The sequence below is a fragment of the Sitophilus oryzae genome, unplaced genomic scaffold (genome assembly GCF_002938485.1).
Source record: "Sitophilus oryzae breed Bouriz unplaced genomic scaffold, Soryzae_2.0 scaffold_1062_pilon_pilon, whole genome shotgun sequence".
Lineage (NCBI taxonomy): Eukaryota > Metazoa > Arthropoda > Insecta > Coleoptera > Curculionidae > Sitophilus > Sitophilus oryzae.
The window spans coordinates 278,401-298,042 of NW_022145685.1; the positions used below are offsets into that span (position 1 = coordinate 278,401).

At 31.8% G+C, this 19,642-nt stretch overlaps 1 protein-coding gene across 2 annotated transcripts in view; it reads left to right on the forward strand.

Moving 5' to 3' along the window:
* LOC115877932 (sodium-coupled monocarboxylate transporter 2-like) overlaps nucleotides 1-13,267 on the forward strand; it is a 63,929-nt gene extending 50,662 nt beyond the window's left edge. For both annotated transcript variants that reach the window (XM_030894286.1, XM_030894291.1), the window contains exons 8-13: nucleotides 4,106-4,246; nucleotides 5,265-5,483; nucleotides 8,991-9,138; nucleotides 10,520-10,642; nucleotides 10,809-10,906; nucleotides 12,482-13,267. In XM_030894286.1, the coding sequence (XP_030750146.1) occupies nucleotides 4,106-4,246; nucleotides 5,265-5,483; nucleotides 8,991-9,138; nucleotides 10,520-10,642; nucleotides 10,809-10,906; nucleotides 12,482-12,755 (1,003 nt within the window). In that variant the 3' untranslated portion in view covers nucleotides 12,756-13,267. The remainder of the gene's footprint in view (nucleotides 1-4,105; nucleotides 4,247-5,264; nucleotides 5,484-8,990; nucleotides 9,139-10,519; nucleotides 10,643-10,808; nucleotides 10,907-12,481) is intronic.
* The last annotated feature ends 6,375 nt before the right edge of the window (nucleotides 13,268-19,642 follow it).

Genomic DNA, 19,642 nt, shown 5'->3' on the forward strand with positions numbered 1-19,642 from the left:
TTCCGTCTGTCAAAAGGGAAAATAAAATGTTGATATTTTGGTGAAAGTTTGAAGAACCCTATAAAACAGCAAACAGAATTTAAAAATTATTTATCATCTAGGTTCTCAATAGTTTGTTTTTTGGTTCATCTCAATAGCTTTATTTTTGTTGGAAATATTCGCTTTTGAAGAAGGCACTAGCATTTTTTCGTAATTTTTACTATAAAATCATGTCAAAGCAAAACCTTTGAAGGCGGGTAAAAGGACAATAACTCACAATCTTTAAGTTGTTTAATTTAAATTTTAATGCTTAAAAAAGCAAGGGGGCGACATGTTTCGGGAATTTAAACTATTCCCATCATCAGGCCCAAAGCTAAAACAATTACAGAGATCAAATTTATAAAATACAATCACAAGTTAAAAAGTCAAAAATTTTTTTACAAAGTCAAAAAATTATATTTATCACAAAAATTGTTCAATCACAGATAACAATATGGTATGCTAAATTTGAAAAATTAAAAACAACTAGACTAAAATCATAAGGTGAGGGGAGCCGTATAATCAACTATAATTAGATAAATTGAAAGAAAAAACAAGGCAATAATCAAATCATACCTCAATGCACAATTCAAAGAAATTTACTTAAGCATTAGTTAAATTTATTTTGAGAGATATATTTTTTATGTTTTTTTGGTATTAGTAATGTAAGTTGAGAATTAATTATTTCAATCTGTATATGCTGATATTCAATTTTGTAGGATAAATTTTTTAGTTATGTTAGTTAAGAACAAGTTAAGAATTATGTTTATTTTTTAATTAGTATATGCTGAATTTTAATTTATATTTCAAAGTTATATATTTTTAGAAAATTAATATTTACTTTAGAAATTTAATATTTATTTTAATTTATATATGTAGAAGAATTATTTTTTATTTTAATTTAATTAAACTTGTGTTCTTTAAAATAAAAGCATACTCACACAAAAGTCACCTAGGAAGTACAACCACTCGGAAGAAATAAAATTAGTTAGAGTTTTTAACATTTACACAACTCATTCATTGTAATTATAAATTGTATAACTCTTCAAGAAGGAAGCCTTTCGTTGTAATACCAAATAAATGTCTGTATCATAATCTCCATACCATCTTATTTCGATTTTATATTTTATTTTTTGACGAGAATGGGCGTTCGTCTTAAAATCATGTCTTTACTTTCGGTTCTAGTCAACAGACCTAGTAAGTTGTGGTCTCAAAGCAGGCCTTCTTGACATAAGATTTGCTTCATTTAATCTTCTTCAGACAGCCCTTTTACTTACATCTACATTCTTTAGGTGCAGTTCATTACAAATTTGAAAAGCTGACAAACGGCGCCGCGCCGGCGGTTTCTTAGCGATAAACTTACAATAAGTCGATTGTCTCGATTCGAAGTCTCCGTACTTATACGAAGGTTCCTGGACATCCAGCATATGAACTTGTCTCGAGGAAGTTGACTGATTTTTAAGAAGTTTTAAAAGTAAAATAATTTAGCTACAACTTTCTTAAAAGATCATCAAAATCTGTCCACTAGAACACAATATGTAACACTTTAAAATAAATCAAAATTTTAAGGTGTCCGTTTTTCGTGCTCGTTGAGTTTATTTTAAAGAAAACATTTTAAAAGAATTCCAAAATTATCTAAGTAATGTTAATTATGTTAAATACCTTATAAATTAATAGCATGTGAAAATAGTACTGAAAATACTTTTTTTAATTTGCGTTTATTTTATTTCAAATTTATATGTTACAATTATATGGACTATGGTACGGATTACAATATGGACAATTTTAAAATATACAATCGGGAATATATCTTAGAGAAAAAGTCTAACAGATCTCAAATACATCTTGAGGAATTAGAGCAGGAAAGAAATGGTATACTTTCTGATTCACCTCACCTCACTTCTCAGAAGGTAGCCCCCAGAATTTGTTTTAATACAAATTTATCTTTTGTGGAACATCTTTGAAAAGCTCATTGCTTTTTCTTTACTGTCTTATAGGATTTATAGAAAGAGGGCTAAAGTTTTAGTTCAATCTAAAACACACAAATATAGTTAATGTTAATATAGTTAATTACGCAACTAATACAAAATAGGCAGAGCTCGGAACTTTTCAGTTCGAGGTATATTTTGATGAAAAAACTTTCTCGGTTTTATTTCAGACACAAGCAGGCAGCACCTATTGTTATGTTTATATTTTCTTTTAATAATAATCATTCTCGAATAGTACCTATATAAAACAGTCCCACTCAGAAGAATTAAAAGAGGAAATTAAAAATAAAATACATTTAAGAATACCACAAAAAGAAAAACAAAAATGAGATATAAAAAAATTACTTGCATAAAAAAATTAAAATAAAAAACAAATACACAGGAGGAGAATTTTAAATGGTCCAACATTTGCTGCATGGATTGGGAATACCTTCAAAAACCCAATCAGATCTTAAATTAGTTCCTTATTGAATATTATGATTATTATTATTGATTTTGTAATAATTTCTTCTATGTCCGCTGTGATGTGTAGATCTCAGAATCTTAGGAATGAGGAATGATAGTGTATCGGAGAGGGAATGATAGTACAGGTTCATTAGCACAATGCAGAGATCTGCTTGTTGCCTGTCGTGCCAACCTGTTGAAATTAATCAATAATTAGATACTTGATTTACCTCTGCTACAAAATTACCCATGAACGACGTTTTAAATGCACAGTTTCTTGTCGTAAAAGAGTAGTTTTTTTTTGCTGTCACTAACCCATTAGGGTTCATTTTTTCTTTTTAACTTCTGACTTCTTCGAAGTTCTATTTAGCCAAATCAAAAAATATAGCAGAATAAACCATATAATTAAAAACAAGTTAATTGGCGACAGTTTATTATGGGGTAATGGCCCACTACTGATGTTGGAAATCAGATTATACTACTAATAGCCTGTTAATTTATAAAATAATAATTATACTTATCTTAAAAGTGACAAGATACGTGGTGTCTCAGGTTTGTTTCTGATTGAGGGTTGCGCCAGACAGGGGCGTAGATAGGTGTATGCTATGATGGGGGTGGTACTATGATTAAGCCGCAAAAAAAATCACCGTCGGAATTTTTTTGTCGAATTAAAACGACTGCGATTTTTTTGTCTTTAAAAAGATATAAAAACATAACACAAAAATTAAAATATAGATTTGTAAATAACATAAACAAAAATGAAACAACGACGTTTATTAGTTAATTTTCTATAAACTATAAAAAAAAAACTCTAAACTATCAAAAAAACTATAAAAACTATAAACTATAAATAAAACTACAAAACAAAATCAAGTTTTCTAGTACGCTGTTTGGAAAACCTATCAATAACAGCATCAACATTTATTTCAATATCTTTATGGATATTGATTAGAGTTAACCCCACTAATCTGTCCTGGCCAATAAGAACACTTTGTGTGCTTTTAATTAGGTCGAACATATTATAAACGATAAATCAACATAATTAAAAGCATACAAAGTGTTCTTATATGTCGGATTTTAATTTAAAAAAATCCTTTCATAGTCAATGACTATTTCAATTCTCGTATCTCGTCAAGCGTCAGGGGGGGGGTACTGTCCCCCAGTACCCCCCCCCCTTATCTACGCCCTTGGCGCCAGACCACAATATAAATGTGTGTATAAACCATTCTAGAGATGACCATTTTCATAGGCGTACTACTAATAAAAACATTTTTTTGTTTAAGAGCAAGTCAAAATTACAGGTTTTTAGAAATATCGCTTTGTTTTAAACATCATTTTTAAAAACTAATTCTACCTTTAATGTTTGAACGCATAATATTGTGGAACCAAGGATGAAAAAGAAACCAATGAACTCTTCAACTATGTGCTACACAGTTATTAAGTAAAATACGAACTAAAAACAGTTGAGATGTCTTCCATTTTAAGAATGTCGTGAGGTAAATCAAGAAGTGCTTCACTTTTGATTCCTCCACCGATCTCCCGCTATGTATTTGACATCTGTCTGATAGTATCTTTGTCTTAGATATGCGCGACTGATATGCGGTGTTCAAATTGTTACCATCTACTTGTATATTTTCAATGTTTTTTTTTAATAGCTTTAATGTAGATCCAACCATTCGGCATAGTTTTTGGTCGGTGGTTGTCGGTGGAACATTTTATTGGTTAACCATGTTCTGCTCGAACCAGGCCTCAATCCAAAAGTATATGTCAGTAGAAACCATCGGACAAGTCAGAAGGTAAGCTAAACTACAATACGAGCTACAATATAACAAAATAATAAAATTATATAAGAGTTTCTTGCCTTGAACTGCTAATATAGAAATTAATTCCACGCTGTGTTCGACATAATGCGGATCAACCTACTCTCACTACCGGTTTCGGGGCCCTACTCCATCATCAGGTGAGCCTGGGTCGTTTCCACAATATGTCGAGTACAGCGCAGAGTATATAAACACGATTTGTAAAGTAGCGGTAAGATATTAAGTCGCGAGATAGCGGCCTGCGTGCAATGGTAGTACTTTCGTACCACCGAGGCACAACTATCGATAGCAAATAAAGGTTTTTTTCGGCTAGCCCAAATTATATAATGGAAAATATATTTCTTGCAGTTTTTATGTATATAATAAAATTATATAAGAGTTTCTTGCCTTGAACTGCTAATATAAAAATTAATTCCACGCTGTGTTCGACATAATGCGGATCAACTTGCTCTCACTACCGGTTTCGGGGCCCTACCCCATCATCAGGTGAGCCTGGGTCGTTTCCACAATATGACGAGCACAGCGGAGAGTATGATTTGGGTGATCGCATGATTGAGCATGATTTCCATTATATAACAAAATAATTAGAGTATAATTATTACAGTTGGGGATATATTGATATAACTGATAAAATTGTATCTCTCATTAAAGGAAACATTTAGATATTTTTTATGATTAAATATTCTACATGTCATTTCATAAATAAATAATAATATAGATCTTTTTTCTATTAAGATATAAAAAACTCTCACCTGTGCAAAATTTTGCTAAAAAAATTATCTAGTGGAGACAACACAAGTCAGAAATCAACATTTTATTCAAGATGATGCCTTATTGTTCAGTTTTAAATAAAACTTGATATACCTAGAAGCACCATATACTTACCTACCTTTTTTGGTTTAATCGACATTAAGAGCAAATCTGTTAAAATCAATATTTTTCAATTGAATAATGCAACATTAATACATTTCTCTATTGTATTTTCATATTGCAGTGCTTTGTGGACCTCATGTTTTGGACTGATATTCATATATACAATAAATTTCTATATCGGCATGATCTTAATAGCCAATTATAAAGAATGTGATCCACTTGCAAATGGCGAAATAAGCAGTGCAGACGAAGTATTACCGTTATATATTATATCGATAATGGGACATCTGAAAGGAGTGACAGGATTTTTTGTTGCTGCAATATTTGCAGCGAGTTTAGGGTAAGTTACATTCAACTCAAAAATAAAATAGATTAAAAAGTTTTGGTCCTCATACTAATTCAAAATAAGTTTTTTAAATATTTTATTATTTTTTTACACATGTTTATTCACCTTACGATACACTTCTTCCACAACGGTGATTTGACCTCATCAACCCGTCGAAATAGTACTTGGTATTTTAGCAAAAACCTCATAGTTGCGAAAATGTCTGCCCTCTGAGCGCAATTTTCAGCTTAAAAAATATAAACAGTTAATTAGGAGTTAAATCTAGTGAATACTCATATATTCAACATTTTATAATATAGAACAAATATTGTTTAATACATGTTATGCCCTAAAAAGGGCAACAATACAGTTACATTAAACAGCCAATATACAGTATGTCCCCGCACCCGTAGCACAACAATATGGGTAAAATATTATATTGACACGATGTTCACGGCAGATTTTTTTTAATGGCCCAATATATATTTTTTATATGAATACGATATTAAAAATACGGTTAAAAGGTGCATGTTTTATACAGGGTGCTACAAATTCGAGGTACGAGCATTGGTATCTCGGTAACTGTAATAGATACGAACATGATTAAATTGGGGCAACATGATTAAGTTACGCTTTGGGATGTTCACCAAGATGGCATTAAAAAAGTTTCAAACATTTCATCTGATATTATTTTTATATTTTCAAATTAGCTGATAATTTGTGAGATACAAAGGCCAACTTAATTTTTTTTAAATACGGACCTGTATTTTTTATTACCTGTTTTGAAAGAACTCGGCCTCCTGAGTACAATGATATGCCACCCTTTATACTTTTTTGTTGTTTTGGGTACATTAACAACAATAAAACTCTTTAATTATTATTTAAAATAATTTCAAGTCCGACTCTGTTGTAAATTATTTGATCTGATTATATTCATCGCAACAATATTGATCAGCGCTAATTAACATTGAATAAGGAAAATCGAGCCAATTGGAAGATTCAAATAAATTATATCCAGGTGAGCAATTTAAAGATATTATTTTTAACTTTTTTTATTGTGAATTTGAAATCTCAATGTGCGATCTAATAATATGCGTAATATTAATCGTAGTTATTATAAATAAACTAACTTCTACAAACTAGTTTCTAATGCTCTACATGTTCGAAAGGGTTACCACCCTTCCTATTGCACACATTTATTTTTCGTTCAATTTTATTTATAGCTCTTTGAACTTTATTCTTATACTTCCCAATGCATTTTGTACTCTTTATTGTAAATGTTGAGACATATTGATTTCACTTTTGATTTCACAAATGAAGTGAAGTAATGTATTCATTTGTATATTATTTTTTATTATTTTATTGCATTTGATTTTCCATATTCAATTTTTTTACCCCACGTCATTGTTAAGTTTGAAGGCTTATCAATGTTGTAACGATGAATAGATTAAATATTACATACATACATACATACATACATACATACAGCCGTTACTCGCTGACGAGTATTCGACACACATAAAGAAAATGGTCACGCAAGGCGTTTTCTTTCATGAGCTTTTCTGTGACTGAAAAGCCCGATACGTGATGTTATCTGCCTACCGCACTCCGGACATTCAAAAATCTCATTGCTTTGTTCTCACAAATTATCAGCTAATTTGAAAATATAAAAATACTGTCAGATAGCTTTTATTAAGTGGCTATGAGAATGTGCAATTAGTTCTTTGATTTTCTTTAACGTAATGACAGGAAAGAAGAAAATTAATTTTCAAAAAAATCCGTTTTTTTCCAAAAACCTCAGCAATTCTAGAAATTAAAAAAAAAAATTTGATGGCATCTTGGTGAACATCCCAAAGGGCAACTTTGCTCCAATTTAACAATGTTCGTATCTATTACGGTTACTGAGATACAAATGCTCGTACCTCGAATTTGTAGCACCCTGTATAGATCTAGAAAAATATAGTATATCTTTTATACATACTATGTATAAAAAGAAGGTTGCAGGAATTTTCGCTGCGAAAAATATATTTTTCATAAAAAAATTTTGCCTGGTCTAAAATGGTTAATCCCGTTTATACTCTTTTCCAAATTTCCATACCATTTTAGAGAAAATTAAGAAAAACATGAAAATATTGTTGACTTTTTTCGAAGTCCTAAAAATCAAAAAGCGTTCTATAGTAATATCAATTCGATTTCATTCTTTGATAGACGGTTATTATTAATTTTGATTAACGTCATATTCTTTGTTGTTGTTAAAGTATATCGTATTTTACGATAACTATCATCATCCTTTTCCTAGCATTGAATTAAATAAATTTTGAGCTTCTTTTAAAACAACAAAAAAATATTAGTTGTTGTTAGTTAAATAAAATTCCATGAATAACAATCTATCAAAGAATGGGAGCGAAACCTGGGTGCCGTACCGCCGACACAAGAACGCATTAAACAAGTTACAACAGAGACACCTTAGAAAACTCTTAAGAATCCGGTGGTTCCATCATGTCTCAAACGTATCGGTCCTTGAAAAAGCTAATTGCGAGAGTATTGAAGTCATGGTTACAAAATCCCGCTTAAGATGGGCTGGTCACCTATGCAGAATGCAAGAAAACCGCATACCAAAATCTCTGCTTTACGGTGAGCTTATAGACGGTAAGAGGAGGCCGGGTGGACAACTCAAAAGGTACAAGGACATTTTCCATCTTTTGATGCGTGTCGAATACTCGTCAGCGAGTAATGGCAATATAGTATATAGTATCAAAGAATGAAAACGAAGCTATAAACTATAGAAACACGTTTTGATTTTTCCATATTTTCATGCTTTTCTTAATTTTCTCTAAAACGGTATGGAAATTTGGAAAAGCATTAACGGGACTAATGATTGTATAATAAGCAAAAATTTTTATAAAGAATGCATTTTTCTCAAAATGTCAATAATAAAAAAATGTTTCCTCTTTGTAAAGACAATCCGGGGGCAAACTCATTTTCGTCATTCCGACATCGGGACTCTCGTTCTGGAATACAACACTCCGAATGACGGATCTAGACTGAAATACGCTCTGCATGCTGTCAAAAATCTATCAAATTGAGATGCCAATGCAAATGAAAATGTTTGATGAGTGGAGCTATACTCTTTTACTCATTTCCCTTGTCATTTTCCTCCTGCAAACTTCTTGTGACCCTATCAGGTTTCCTTGTTTCTGTTGGTTTCCAGTTGGTTTATTGGTTGATTGAAGTAGAAAATACGATCGTTTGTCGAATTCCAATTAGCAGAGTTACTGTTTTGATAGTACCTACGCACTGTGAGACCCTATTTTTAGGGAGGGTACAATTGGGTTGTTAGTTACAATAGTTGGTTACAATCTTTGGTTTGATATTTCCAGCATCCATTAGATACATCCGTATCATTTTAGTTTTATATATTTTTATTTATATAATTTTTAGTCCAAAAACTTTTTGTAACTGTTTATTACATGTGTTTATTTTATTGTATTTAAATGTATTTTTTATTTGTTTTTATTTTAGTACAGTGGCTTCCGCATTAAACAGTCTTTCAGCTGTTACAATGCAAGATTTTATCCATGAAGCTTGTGGAATTGATATTCCTGATAAGCGGGGTGCCTTTTACGCCAAAGCATTATCCATTGTTTACGGAGCTATTAGTTTTGGATTAGTAAGTTAAGCTATTAACCTTCATTCAGAACCTCGAAATTAACCTTCTTCTAATTTTGTTAGTGGTAGTAATTTTCAGTTAGTAGAAAAAAATAGGCCGGCCGTAGCTCCAGCGATAGTGTGTCGATGTGCGGAGCGGAAGGTACTGGGTTCGATCCCCAGTCAGTACTGTCGTTTTATTTATTTAGATAAAAATATTTATTTATCTAAATAGAGCGACCAACGAGCCGCCACCTCAAGGAAGGCAATGGTAAACCACCTTGAATATATTTGCCTTTTACAGCCTCTCAAATAGAGCCGTTCGGATTCGGCGATAAACTGTAGGTCCTGTGTACTTGTGAAACACTGATGACACACATCACAAGTACATTCGAGAGGTAGCCTACGCTCTATATAGAGTATGGCACTGTAAGAAGAAGAAAACATTAACAAACCTTTAACTTTTTCCACTAATAATAATTGAAGACATGAGTTGATAAAGGTGTCATGTTACATACACCATTAATAATTATTTTTAGACATGTTTTGTGGATTTACTCGAAACTTTAAAAAAGCGACATGACACCTTTATCCAGTCATGTATTTAATTCAAAATTTGCGAGTAATGTCATTTTGGCTTTTGATTATCATCCGTCGATAGAAATTGTGGTTAGAAATACAAAGTTTATTCTTCTATAAGCTAATAATTATAAGGCTTTTTCTATGGAGACAACTGACTACCGCAAGCTGCTGCTAGGATACTCTATTAATTTTAATTGTTTTTTTTTAGATTTTGTTAATGATCGTAAACTCTCAAGTATAAAGTATAATAATTACTTTTATACGTATTAAGCTTCATTGAGAACCTCGCAATTAGTGGAATAAATTAGTGGTTTCAGTTACACTTTATGCTTTTTAGTGTACGATAATTCACAATGTTTAAAAAAACACAATTAAAATTAATTGAGTATCCTAGCAACAACAACGTCTTGTGGTAATCACTTGTATCCATACAGAAAACCTAATATGTAGCTCATAAAACAATAAAATTTTGATGTGTAACCACATTTTCTCTTGACGGACGATAATCAAAGGCCAATATGACATTCCTCGCAAATTTTGAAGTACAATTTAGAGGAAAAGTTAAAAGTTTTTTAACTCTTTCCACTAATTGAAAATTCCTACCATTAATTTTGCCGTTCTGAATGCTTACATTCAAATTAGAGAAACAAACTTCTACGATAATTGAAACCGCTAATTTATTCCACTAATTTCGAGGTTCTCAATGAAGCTTTATGCCTTAAAATCAAGATTTTAATATATCCCGGTGTACTTGATCGATTTCTATAATTTTATTTTATCTGTATATGTTTATAATTTCTTTGACATCTATTTTATTTTAGATATTTGTAGTAGCTCAACTTGGAAGCGTAATGCAGGTAGCAATTAGTTTTAATGGTATGGTTGGGGGAGTTACTTTGGGACTATTTTCATTAGGCATGTTCTTTCCCTGGGCCAATTCTAAGGTAGGCATTTAATTTTGAATATGTTCACTAATTAATAGCTAAGTTTTGTACATTTACTCTTACTGACATACCTATTATCGTAATTTATTTTATTAATAGATATTACATTAGATAATTGTTATATTTCCATATAAGATTTTCAATAAATGACATTAGATATTTTTAGGGAGCAATCTTTGGGTCAGTTGTAGCATCAATGCTTCTAACATGGATGTGTATTGGTCAGCAAATTGCGGCAAAATCCTTAACTGATGAACTATATAGGTAATTAGAATTTATATATGCAAGAATTATTATAATCTATATGTAAGGGGTATAAATTAATAAAAAGTAACAAAAATAATTACAGGATGTGGATAACTTAAGAGGTGGCAACATTGCATTTTTTCAAATCACTATAAATAAATATCCGAAAACTGAACATCGGCACTCAAAAGTTTTTCAATATTTTCCGGAAAATGTAAAGAAAAATATAAACTTTTTAACAATTTTTTCCGCAAAAAAACCTCGTGGGCGTGTTTCTGGGGTCGAACTATATTACCATACTTACTTACTTACTGCCATTACTCGCTGACGAGTATTTGACACGCATCAAAAGATGGTTACGCAAGGCGTTTCCTGTCATGAGCTTTTCTGTGACTGAAAAGCCCGATAACGTGATGTTATCTCTCTTCCGCATTCCGGATATTCAAAAATCTCATTACTTTATTGCCTCTTTACTTTTTGGTTGTCGTTATTAACAGAATATACAATTCACCTCCTTTGCGTTCTATTGTGCGCTGATTCCTCCCACTTATGCTGCATACTTATCCCCTTTAAGTTTTCATGAAAAACATCCTTGTATCTTTTGAGTTGTCCACCCGGTTTCCTCTTACCCTCTACAAGTTCACTGTAAAGAAGAGATTTTTGTAGGTGGTTTTCTTGCATCCTGCATAAGTGGCCAGCCCATTTTAAGCGAGATTTAGTAATAATGACTTCAGCGCTTTCGCAGCTTTCTTTTTCAAGGACTGATACGTTTGAGACATGGTGGTACCATTTGATTCTTAACAGTTGTCTAACGTGTCTCTGTTGCAACTTGGTTAATGCGCTCGTGTGTCGGCAGTACGGAACCCAAGTTTCGCTTCCAAATAACATGGTGCATGGTGGGGATTATTACTGCTCTATACACCGCAAGTTTCGTTTTTGTGCTCAAGTCATGATTGTAGAAAACCCTATCTTTTAATTTCCAGAATGCTCTTGCGGCGCTGCTGATTCTATGCTGAATTTCAGAGTCGATATTTGCCTTTTCCGAAATCAAACTGTCGAGGTAATTAAATTCCGATACATATTCCAATAGTTCTTCTGTGATTTTTATAGCGCTGTTATGATTTTCCGGGGGAGTGCACATGATTTTGTGTTTTATCGATGTTCAGTTTAAGGCCCAAAGTCTCGTATGATCAGGTATATGTATTCAACATTTCCTGTAATTGCTGTAACGTATTTGCAACTAGAGCGCAGTCATCAGCGTATTGGAGTTCTGTGATGAATTTTATACGTATTTTTGCCCTGAGTCTTTTTATGTTGAACAGACCGCCCGCGCCGTCCCATACCTGTATCTAACACTCATTCCTCTCTTCTGCAGTTTGCTGTCCACTATAATAGAGAGCGCTGCCATGAATATGTTGAATAGGAACCATACTTAGACTTATTTTTGGGACACCCTGTATAATGTAAACTTTGGAAGCTTTACTAACATTTCGATGTATTTTGTTTAAATATGGCTAAAAACTAAATTGAAAAGTTTTCAAAACCATTTACTAAAAACGTTAGTCCCTTTACCACTTTTAATTTTATTTTCAGGGATGACAGTATCTTTATTCTGTTTCGGCTGTCCTATATCTGGTATTCAGCCATCGGCTTCATCGCTACAATAATATTAGGATTGTTAGGATCATACGCTACTGGTTTCCAAAATCCAGAAGAGTTAGATATTATTTTGTTATCACCGCCTGTGTTAAGTTTTTTACAATCATTGCCAGATTGCGTACAAGAAAAACTAAACTTACCTCTAGAGCCATCTATACGAATTTCAAAACTCAGCTTAAATGTAGTCACTGTCGAAGTTTCTAAGTAATTACATCACTTTAGAAATAGTACTTTTGATAATTTTTACATACCAGTGACGTTCGTAAGTTGAAATAATTGAGTCGATGGACTTCAAAGCCCAGAGTCTATTTTAGAAATCCAAAGATTTGAACAAATTTGATTCGGTTTTTTAAGTATTTACTTTTGAATGAAACTGTTAAACACATTTATTTTTAAAAGTTTGCATTGATTACTTTTATTCTGAAAAAAGGGCAGAATTTTTCTTATGCTGAAAAAATACGGAGGTACATGACAGACCTAAAAGCTGTCTAAGGATTTTAACAGAAGAAACCAAAAAATGACGAAAAGTACAATTTATATAGTACAATATATGTCAATTAAAGTGACAGACAACAATTGTCACTGTCTTGTATTCTCTCGTTGGTCAGACTTTATATACCGGGTGCGTCTCAAAAGTGGCTCGCCCCTATAACTTTTTAATTTTTTGACATAAATTAGGATTGATTGACATATTCAATTATTTTCGGTCACTTCCGGTTTCATCGGAAATGACTACAACTTTTGATTTTTAAATGGCATCCTCGGTATTTTTTTACTTTATTCGATAGAAAATGACACTCTGAATAGAATGACATATCATATGTCAACTTTTGAAAATTTCGCATATGGTTTATTTGAAAATGTAACCTGCGGTTCATAACGACAATTTGAGTCGAAATACCAAGTGTGTGGTATCAAATTATTCGTAAAAAATGCTTTTTTCAAATATGCTAATGAGCCACCCTCGTTTCATTTGAAAAAGTTCAGATATGATTAAAAATACGATTTGGGCATCTTTTAACCGGCCAGGAAAAGACACTAAAAACATTAGACGATCAAATATAAGGTAAGTGTATACAATATCGCCATTCAAAGCTTTTATTTTTTTTTCAATAGGTAATTAATATTTGGTATCAAAATTTATAAGTAAGATGCATTATCAAGACTATTTACTAATAGTTTTAAATTGTTTGGTAATATTTTAAGCACACAGAGAATATTTGTTATTTTTTTATTTTATTTTGTAAATTAGCGATATTGTCATCACTGAGCTAGCAATACCCCCAACTATATTTTATATGTTGAATTTTAAATAAATTCTTAAAAAAGTAAAGAAAAACTTAATTTCTGTAAATAGTATTTATTTAGGCCAGGCAAGTACACAAATAATAACAAAAATTAGGAACAGTAATGTCAGATATATCCCTCTATTTTGTCTTCTTTTGTTAATCCTAGACAGTCATCATAATAAGATTGGTACATAACAAAGAGGAGCGTATCGAAACTCTATCTTCTGGGCATGCTTTGCAATACCTAAACTTTCTACTTTTTTGGTTCAGTCTTCTTTTTTGGTACACTTTTTTTTGAAGTTGTGGCCACTGACTTAGTCTTTTTGTTTCCGGCTGTAAATTCAGTAAAAAGATCTTTTGTAACAACTTGTGCTCTGCTGTTATTTGCTGGTTTTCGAAATTTTCCATCGGATCTTTAAGGAGAGTATCAAGAAAAAGGCAGAGTTGTATTTTTGTTAGGTGTGAGCAATATCGCCAGTGGCGATATTGCCACACAATGAAAGTGACGGTATTGCTATCAGGGATATTGGTCAGAGATTTGTTTGTTTACAAAAAATAAAAAACCTTTAAAATTAAAACTGAGACCTAATCCAATACCTGAAAACATACTGTATAAGATACTTAATTGAAAAAATTACTTACCAAGTGATTTCGGATGTTAAACATCAACAAAATTTTAATAACGTTTAGAAGGCGGTTTCACTAAACAATGTTTTGCCGGTAAAATCACAACGAAAATGAAATTTGAGGTTATAAAGCAACCGGTACTCGTTGTTTGTCGCAAATTTCTTCACTAAGGTAGTATCGGTAGCGCCATCTATCAAATAGGAATACAAGCTACACATGGCGATATTGTATGTAGAATGTAGAAGGCTCCTTGATTAAAAATTAGTGTTTTTAACATAGCCATGGCACTCTAGATTTGAATTTAAAATACAATTTATTTTTGAGCGAATATGTCAAAACTTGTGTCAAAAGTTGACATATGATATGTCATTCGATTCAGAGTGTCATTTAAAAATCAAAAATTGTAGTCATTTCTGGTCAAACAGGAAGTGGCCGAAAACAATTGAATACGTCAATCATTCCTAATTTATGACATATACTAACATACCAAACCTCGTTTTTTTATCTGAAAAAATAAAAAAACTTATAGGGGTGAGCCACTTTTAAGGCGCACCCGGTATATTAATCATACAACAATAAAATAACATTTGGAAGAAATTTTTATTTAAAATTACATTAATTATATAAAGAGTTTTGTTAATTTACCACACTGCTTTTTATAATTAACATTAAGAAACAAATTAGAAACTCATATCTACGAATTATAATAAATATAGTCTGTCCAGCAGGAGAATATATGATATCAACAGAGGACATCCAAAGTGTGACATAAACAAACAGTCTGCTTTTCAGTTAAAATGGCGGGCAGGAATAAATTATTGTTAATGCTATACCGATCTAGTCATCAAAACTGCGTGGTCTGGATTTTAACATATAAGACGGTGATGTAGACAACTTAAATAAAAAATCAAACGTATTAAACAGAGATAAAAGTTAGGTAGATACATTTCTTCTATGCGGTATTGCCGGATTTTGCATCAACATTTCAAACCGCACAAGTACTTAGGTGTTCCCGAAAAATGTTGCATCTAGGATTAGAACTTTATTTTTCATAATTAGTTACTCGTTTTACTACAGGTGTAATATATTCTTAAACAACTGTCTAACAGAAATGATCATTAGTGAATGGCTTAGATTATTATAATCGTTTATTATTTTATTTCTCGTTCGAACGGGCAACACTGCATGTCGCTTTTTATTTTGCCTCTCGGTCTGTCGACTGGTCGTATATATTTATCTCTGTCGTATGGCATTAAAGTACAGACCACGGAAATAAAGTGACCGACTAGTATACACAATGACTAAAGAATGTAAGGACATGTAACGCCCATATACGGGCTGCACCAGAATTTGTGACCTTAGACGCCATTCTTTTGATGGAAACGAATGAATCAGCTGGTCACCAGCGACAATTTTAGCAATTTTTTATAGCTTGTGTAGTTAAGTTTGTTTAAACTTTATTACAATGGTGATTAGTTGTTCAGCTTTCAAGCGTAAAAGCTGCAGCGATAAGAAAGAGCCAGGAGTTACGTTGCATAGGTAAATAATCAGTCCGCTCCACCTTTTTAGCGTTTTCTTATTGAATTCGATAATTATTTTTCTGATATTATATGTAATTTGATGTGTCCTATACGTCGATACTAGTTTTGTACCTTTTGTTAACATTTTAATACGTCTTTTTTTCGCAATTAATTAGTATAATACCACCGTATACACCATAGCCGTAGTCAAAACATTTATAAAAAAATATAAATATCTCTTCAAACGGCTTAGGCAAGAAAAATATGTGCCACGGCACTGTTTGGTGCCATGGTAAAATTTGCCCTCGGGTATTATTTATCCTTGGATTTTTTAGTCATTGAGTATACATATCTTTATCGGACAGACTAAAGAAAATTATAATAATTGTTGTTTTTAGTATTAAAATAGTTATCTGTATAAGTTTATTTGTTATTTTTGACGTATTATTAGCACTTTATAGAAAGTATGTCGACTATATGATATATTTCCTGTCGCAGTTATTATTGTAGGTACTGTCATATTTTTACAGGAGTTACCTGATTACTTAAAAATTACAATAAAATAGCATTTGATATTAGTATTTTTTTGTAATACGATTAAGAATTAATATTACAATAAAGTATTATATTTTACTCTGTAGTGTACATATTTATGTAATAATTTATTTTATTAAAGTTAAGAATTTAATGAAAAAAAATTGGTGCCAGAGTTAGCTTGGAAATCCTTATTCTTGTTCGTTGTAAGTCATTTCCACGCCAGTTTGACGCAGTTGTTTTTGGATTATACGGTTTTTACGAGTATATTAATTTGTTTTATTACAATAATTCTTTGTACTGGATCGTATCCATTAACACTACATATCCCTACGAATATGGCGTAGATATTGAATATCACTTTATGAAATAATAAAAAAATGTGTTTATTTTTTAATACCTTTATTGACATATTTATGTTTAACTTTGATTTTTTAAAATGTTGTAGCCTATTCAGCGCAGCGTCAGAATTAATAAGATTTCGGCAACATCCAAAAAATTATAAAATAGTAAATGATTTGCATCTGGGAACCACAACTATAAAGCGAAAGCTACATATTCTTTATCAGGGTCGGACTGACCATATAGTCAGGGTGGCGTTTCCCAGCCGGGCTCCAGCCTTCGCCCCCCCCCCCTTCTTAGGACCTACATATAAAATAGTTTATTATATTATTCGTAAATAGAAATGAAAAAAGTAAATGTAATATTTTGAAGTTATCCCGAAAACTTTATGGGTTTAGTTTGCATTAGGGGTAGTTCCCTGATTTGAAACAGGCGAAAAAACACATAGAGCGAAAAAATACGCAAAAAAATCCACCCGGGCCTCTCCTCACAATGCCGCCCGGGCTCCTCCTCACAATGCCACCCGAGCCCCTCAGTTCAGTCCGACCATACTCTTTACCAACTACAGAACAATACAGGGTGGCGTCTCTCATACGCCGCGGAGGCTCCAAGAAGAACAACAGTTTGTATTGAAATGTAATTTTGTTAGCATATGTAGGTTAACTCAGAGTACTTTTTAAAAATATAGAGAGTTCTATAGGGTGTCCTCAAAGAAAGTTACATATCAAAGTTGTGTTTTTTGTAATGGAACACCCTATATATGAATTGATTTTCGGATTCTGGGAAAAAAATAAAGGTGAGTTTTATAAAAGAAATATATGACTAAAATGTAAGGTTTTTGACATATTTAACATTTTCTAGAAATAAAGAAAAATTTTTAAATTACAATAAAAGCTACATAAATTGGAATTTACCCCGTATATCCTAATATGTAGTTAAATTAACTATTGTACTTTAAATCAAATTAAAACTTGATACAAAAAGTTATACAGGGTGAGACAAAATTAATAAAATACTTTACTTAAATGCTCCTGATTTTATCTAGTCTGTTTTTTTTTATGGGGATCAGGACCGGCGGAAGGGCCAGGCGACCGGGGCGCCGCATGCGAGGGGCGCCACGAGGGTAACTAAAATAATTAAAAACAGTAATCTAAACAAATAGTAATGAAAAACCAGATCAATAATTAATCGGTACTATCAATTTCCACATTAGAATATTAGCAATTACCATACCACATATGGAAGAAATATCTGACTAAACATTATAAACACTACTATATCCTAGACGTATCCTATTATAATTTACTAAAATTATGCTCAAAAAAATCCTTAGCACGAAAGCTTTGGGATAGTTTCGATTTCTTCTTTTCTTTGCCTCATTAATTAAATTAATTTATTAACAGTAGTGGGAAAAGATATCAATCTTTTGATGGTTTTGAATATTCCGGATTGAATATGTAGTAATACACGGAAAATGGTAGCAGAATTGTAGAATTTTCTCATTAGAGAAATTACACAAAGAAAAATTTCTCACAAAGAAATGCATCTCAAACACTGGCTGATCTTCATTTTGAAGCCGACAAAACTGTATCTGATCATATACTGATTCTGTACGAAATAATTGATTGTGAAAATTAAAGGAAAATTTTCTTAAATTCTTATAGAAAAATAATTCAACTGCTTGCAACTAAATACTAATGTTTTCAAAGATCACTTATACCAGAACGAGACTGCCGAAGTTGGAATTCTATTTCTTATAGCTCTATATACCGGGTGAGTCTCAAAAGTGGTTCACCCCTATAACTTGTTTATTTTTTCAGATAAAAAAACGATATTTGGTATGTTAGTATGCGACATAAATTAGGATTAATTGACGGTATTCAATTGTTTTTGGTCACTTCCTGTTTCACCGGAAATTACTACAACTTTTGATTTTTAAATAGCACTCTTGGTATATTTCTACTTTATGCGATAGAAAATTACACTTTGAATAGAATGACATATCATATGTCAACTTTTGACATTTTTGCATAAGATTTATTTGAAATTGTAACATGCGGTTCATAACGGCGAACAATTATTTGTATCAATTTGACTCGAAATACCAGGTGTCTGGTTTTAAATTATTCGTAAAAAATGCTTTTTCCAAATTTACAAATGAGCCACCCTTGTTCCATTTGAAAAAATTAAGATATGATTAAAAATACGATTTGGGCATCTTTTAACTGGCCTAGACAAGACACGAAACATATTAGACGATCAAATCTATTTTTTCCAAGGCTCCTTGTTTAAATTAATAAATCAGTGTTTTTAACACAATCGTGGCACTCTAGATTGAAATTTAAAATACAATTTTTTAAGCGAAAATGTTCAATACATCAATCAAGCCTAATTTATGTCATATAATAACATTACAATTGGGGGCTGGAATTTACAGTTGGGGGTTGGATATAATAACATACCAAATCTCGATTTTTTATCTAAAAAAATAAAAAAGTTATAGGAGTGAGTTATTTTTGAGACCCACCCGGTGTAGAAAAATCAACAACCGTAGATTAAGATTAAACGAAGAGAAGAATTTTGAAGTATCTTTAAGTAAAAATTTATTGTTAAAGTATCATAAATATGATTAGTAGTAGATAAAGTATATTATTGAAGGAAAGAGAGAGCTATAATCTATTACGGGGGGGGGGGGCAGATGTGCGGGTACTCGGTACTTATAATGTTCGGACATTGATTAACAAATTATCAGCAGCTGCGGCTGTCAGTGTTTTGCGATATTA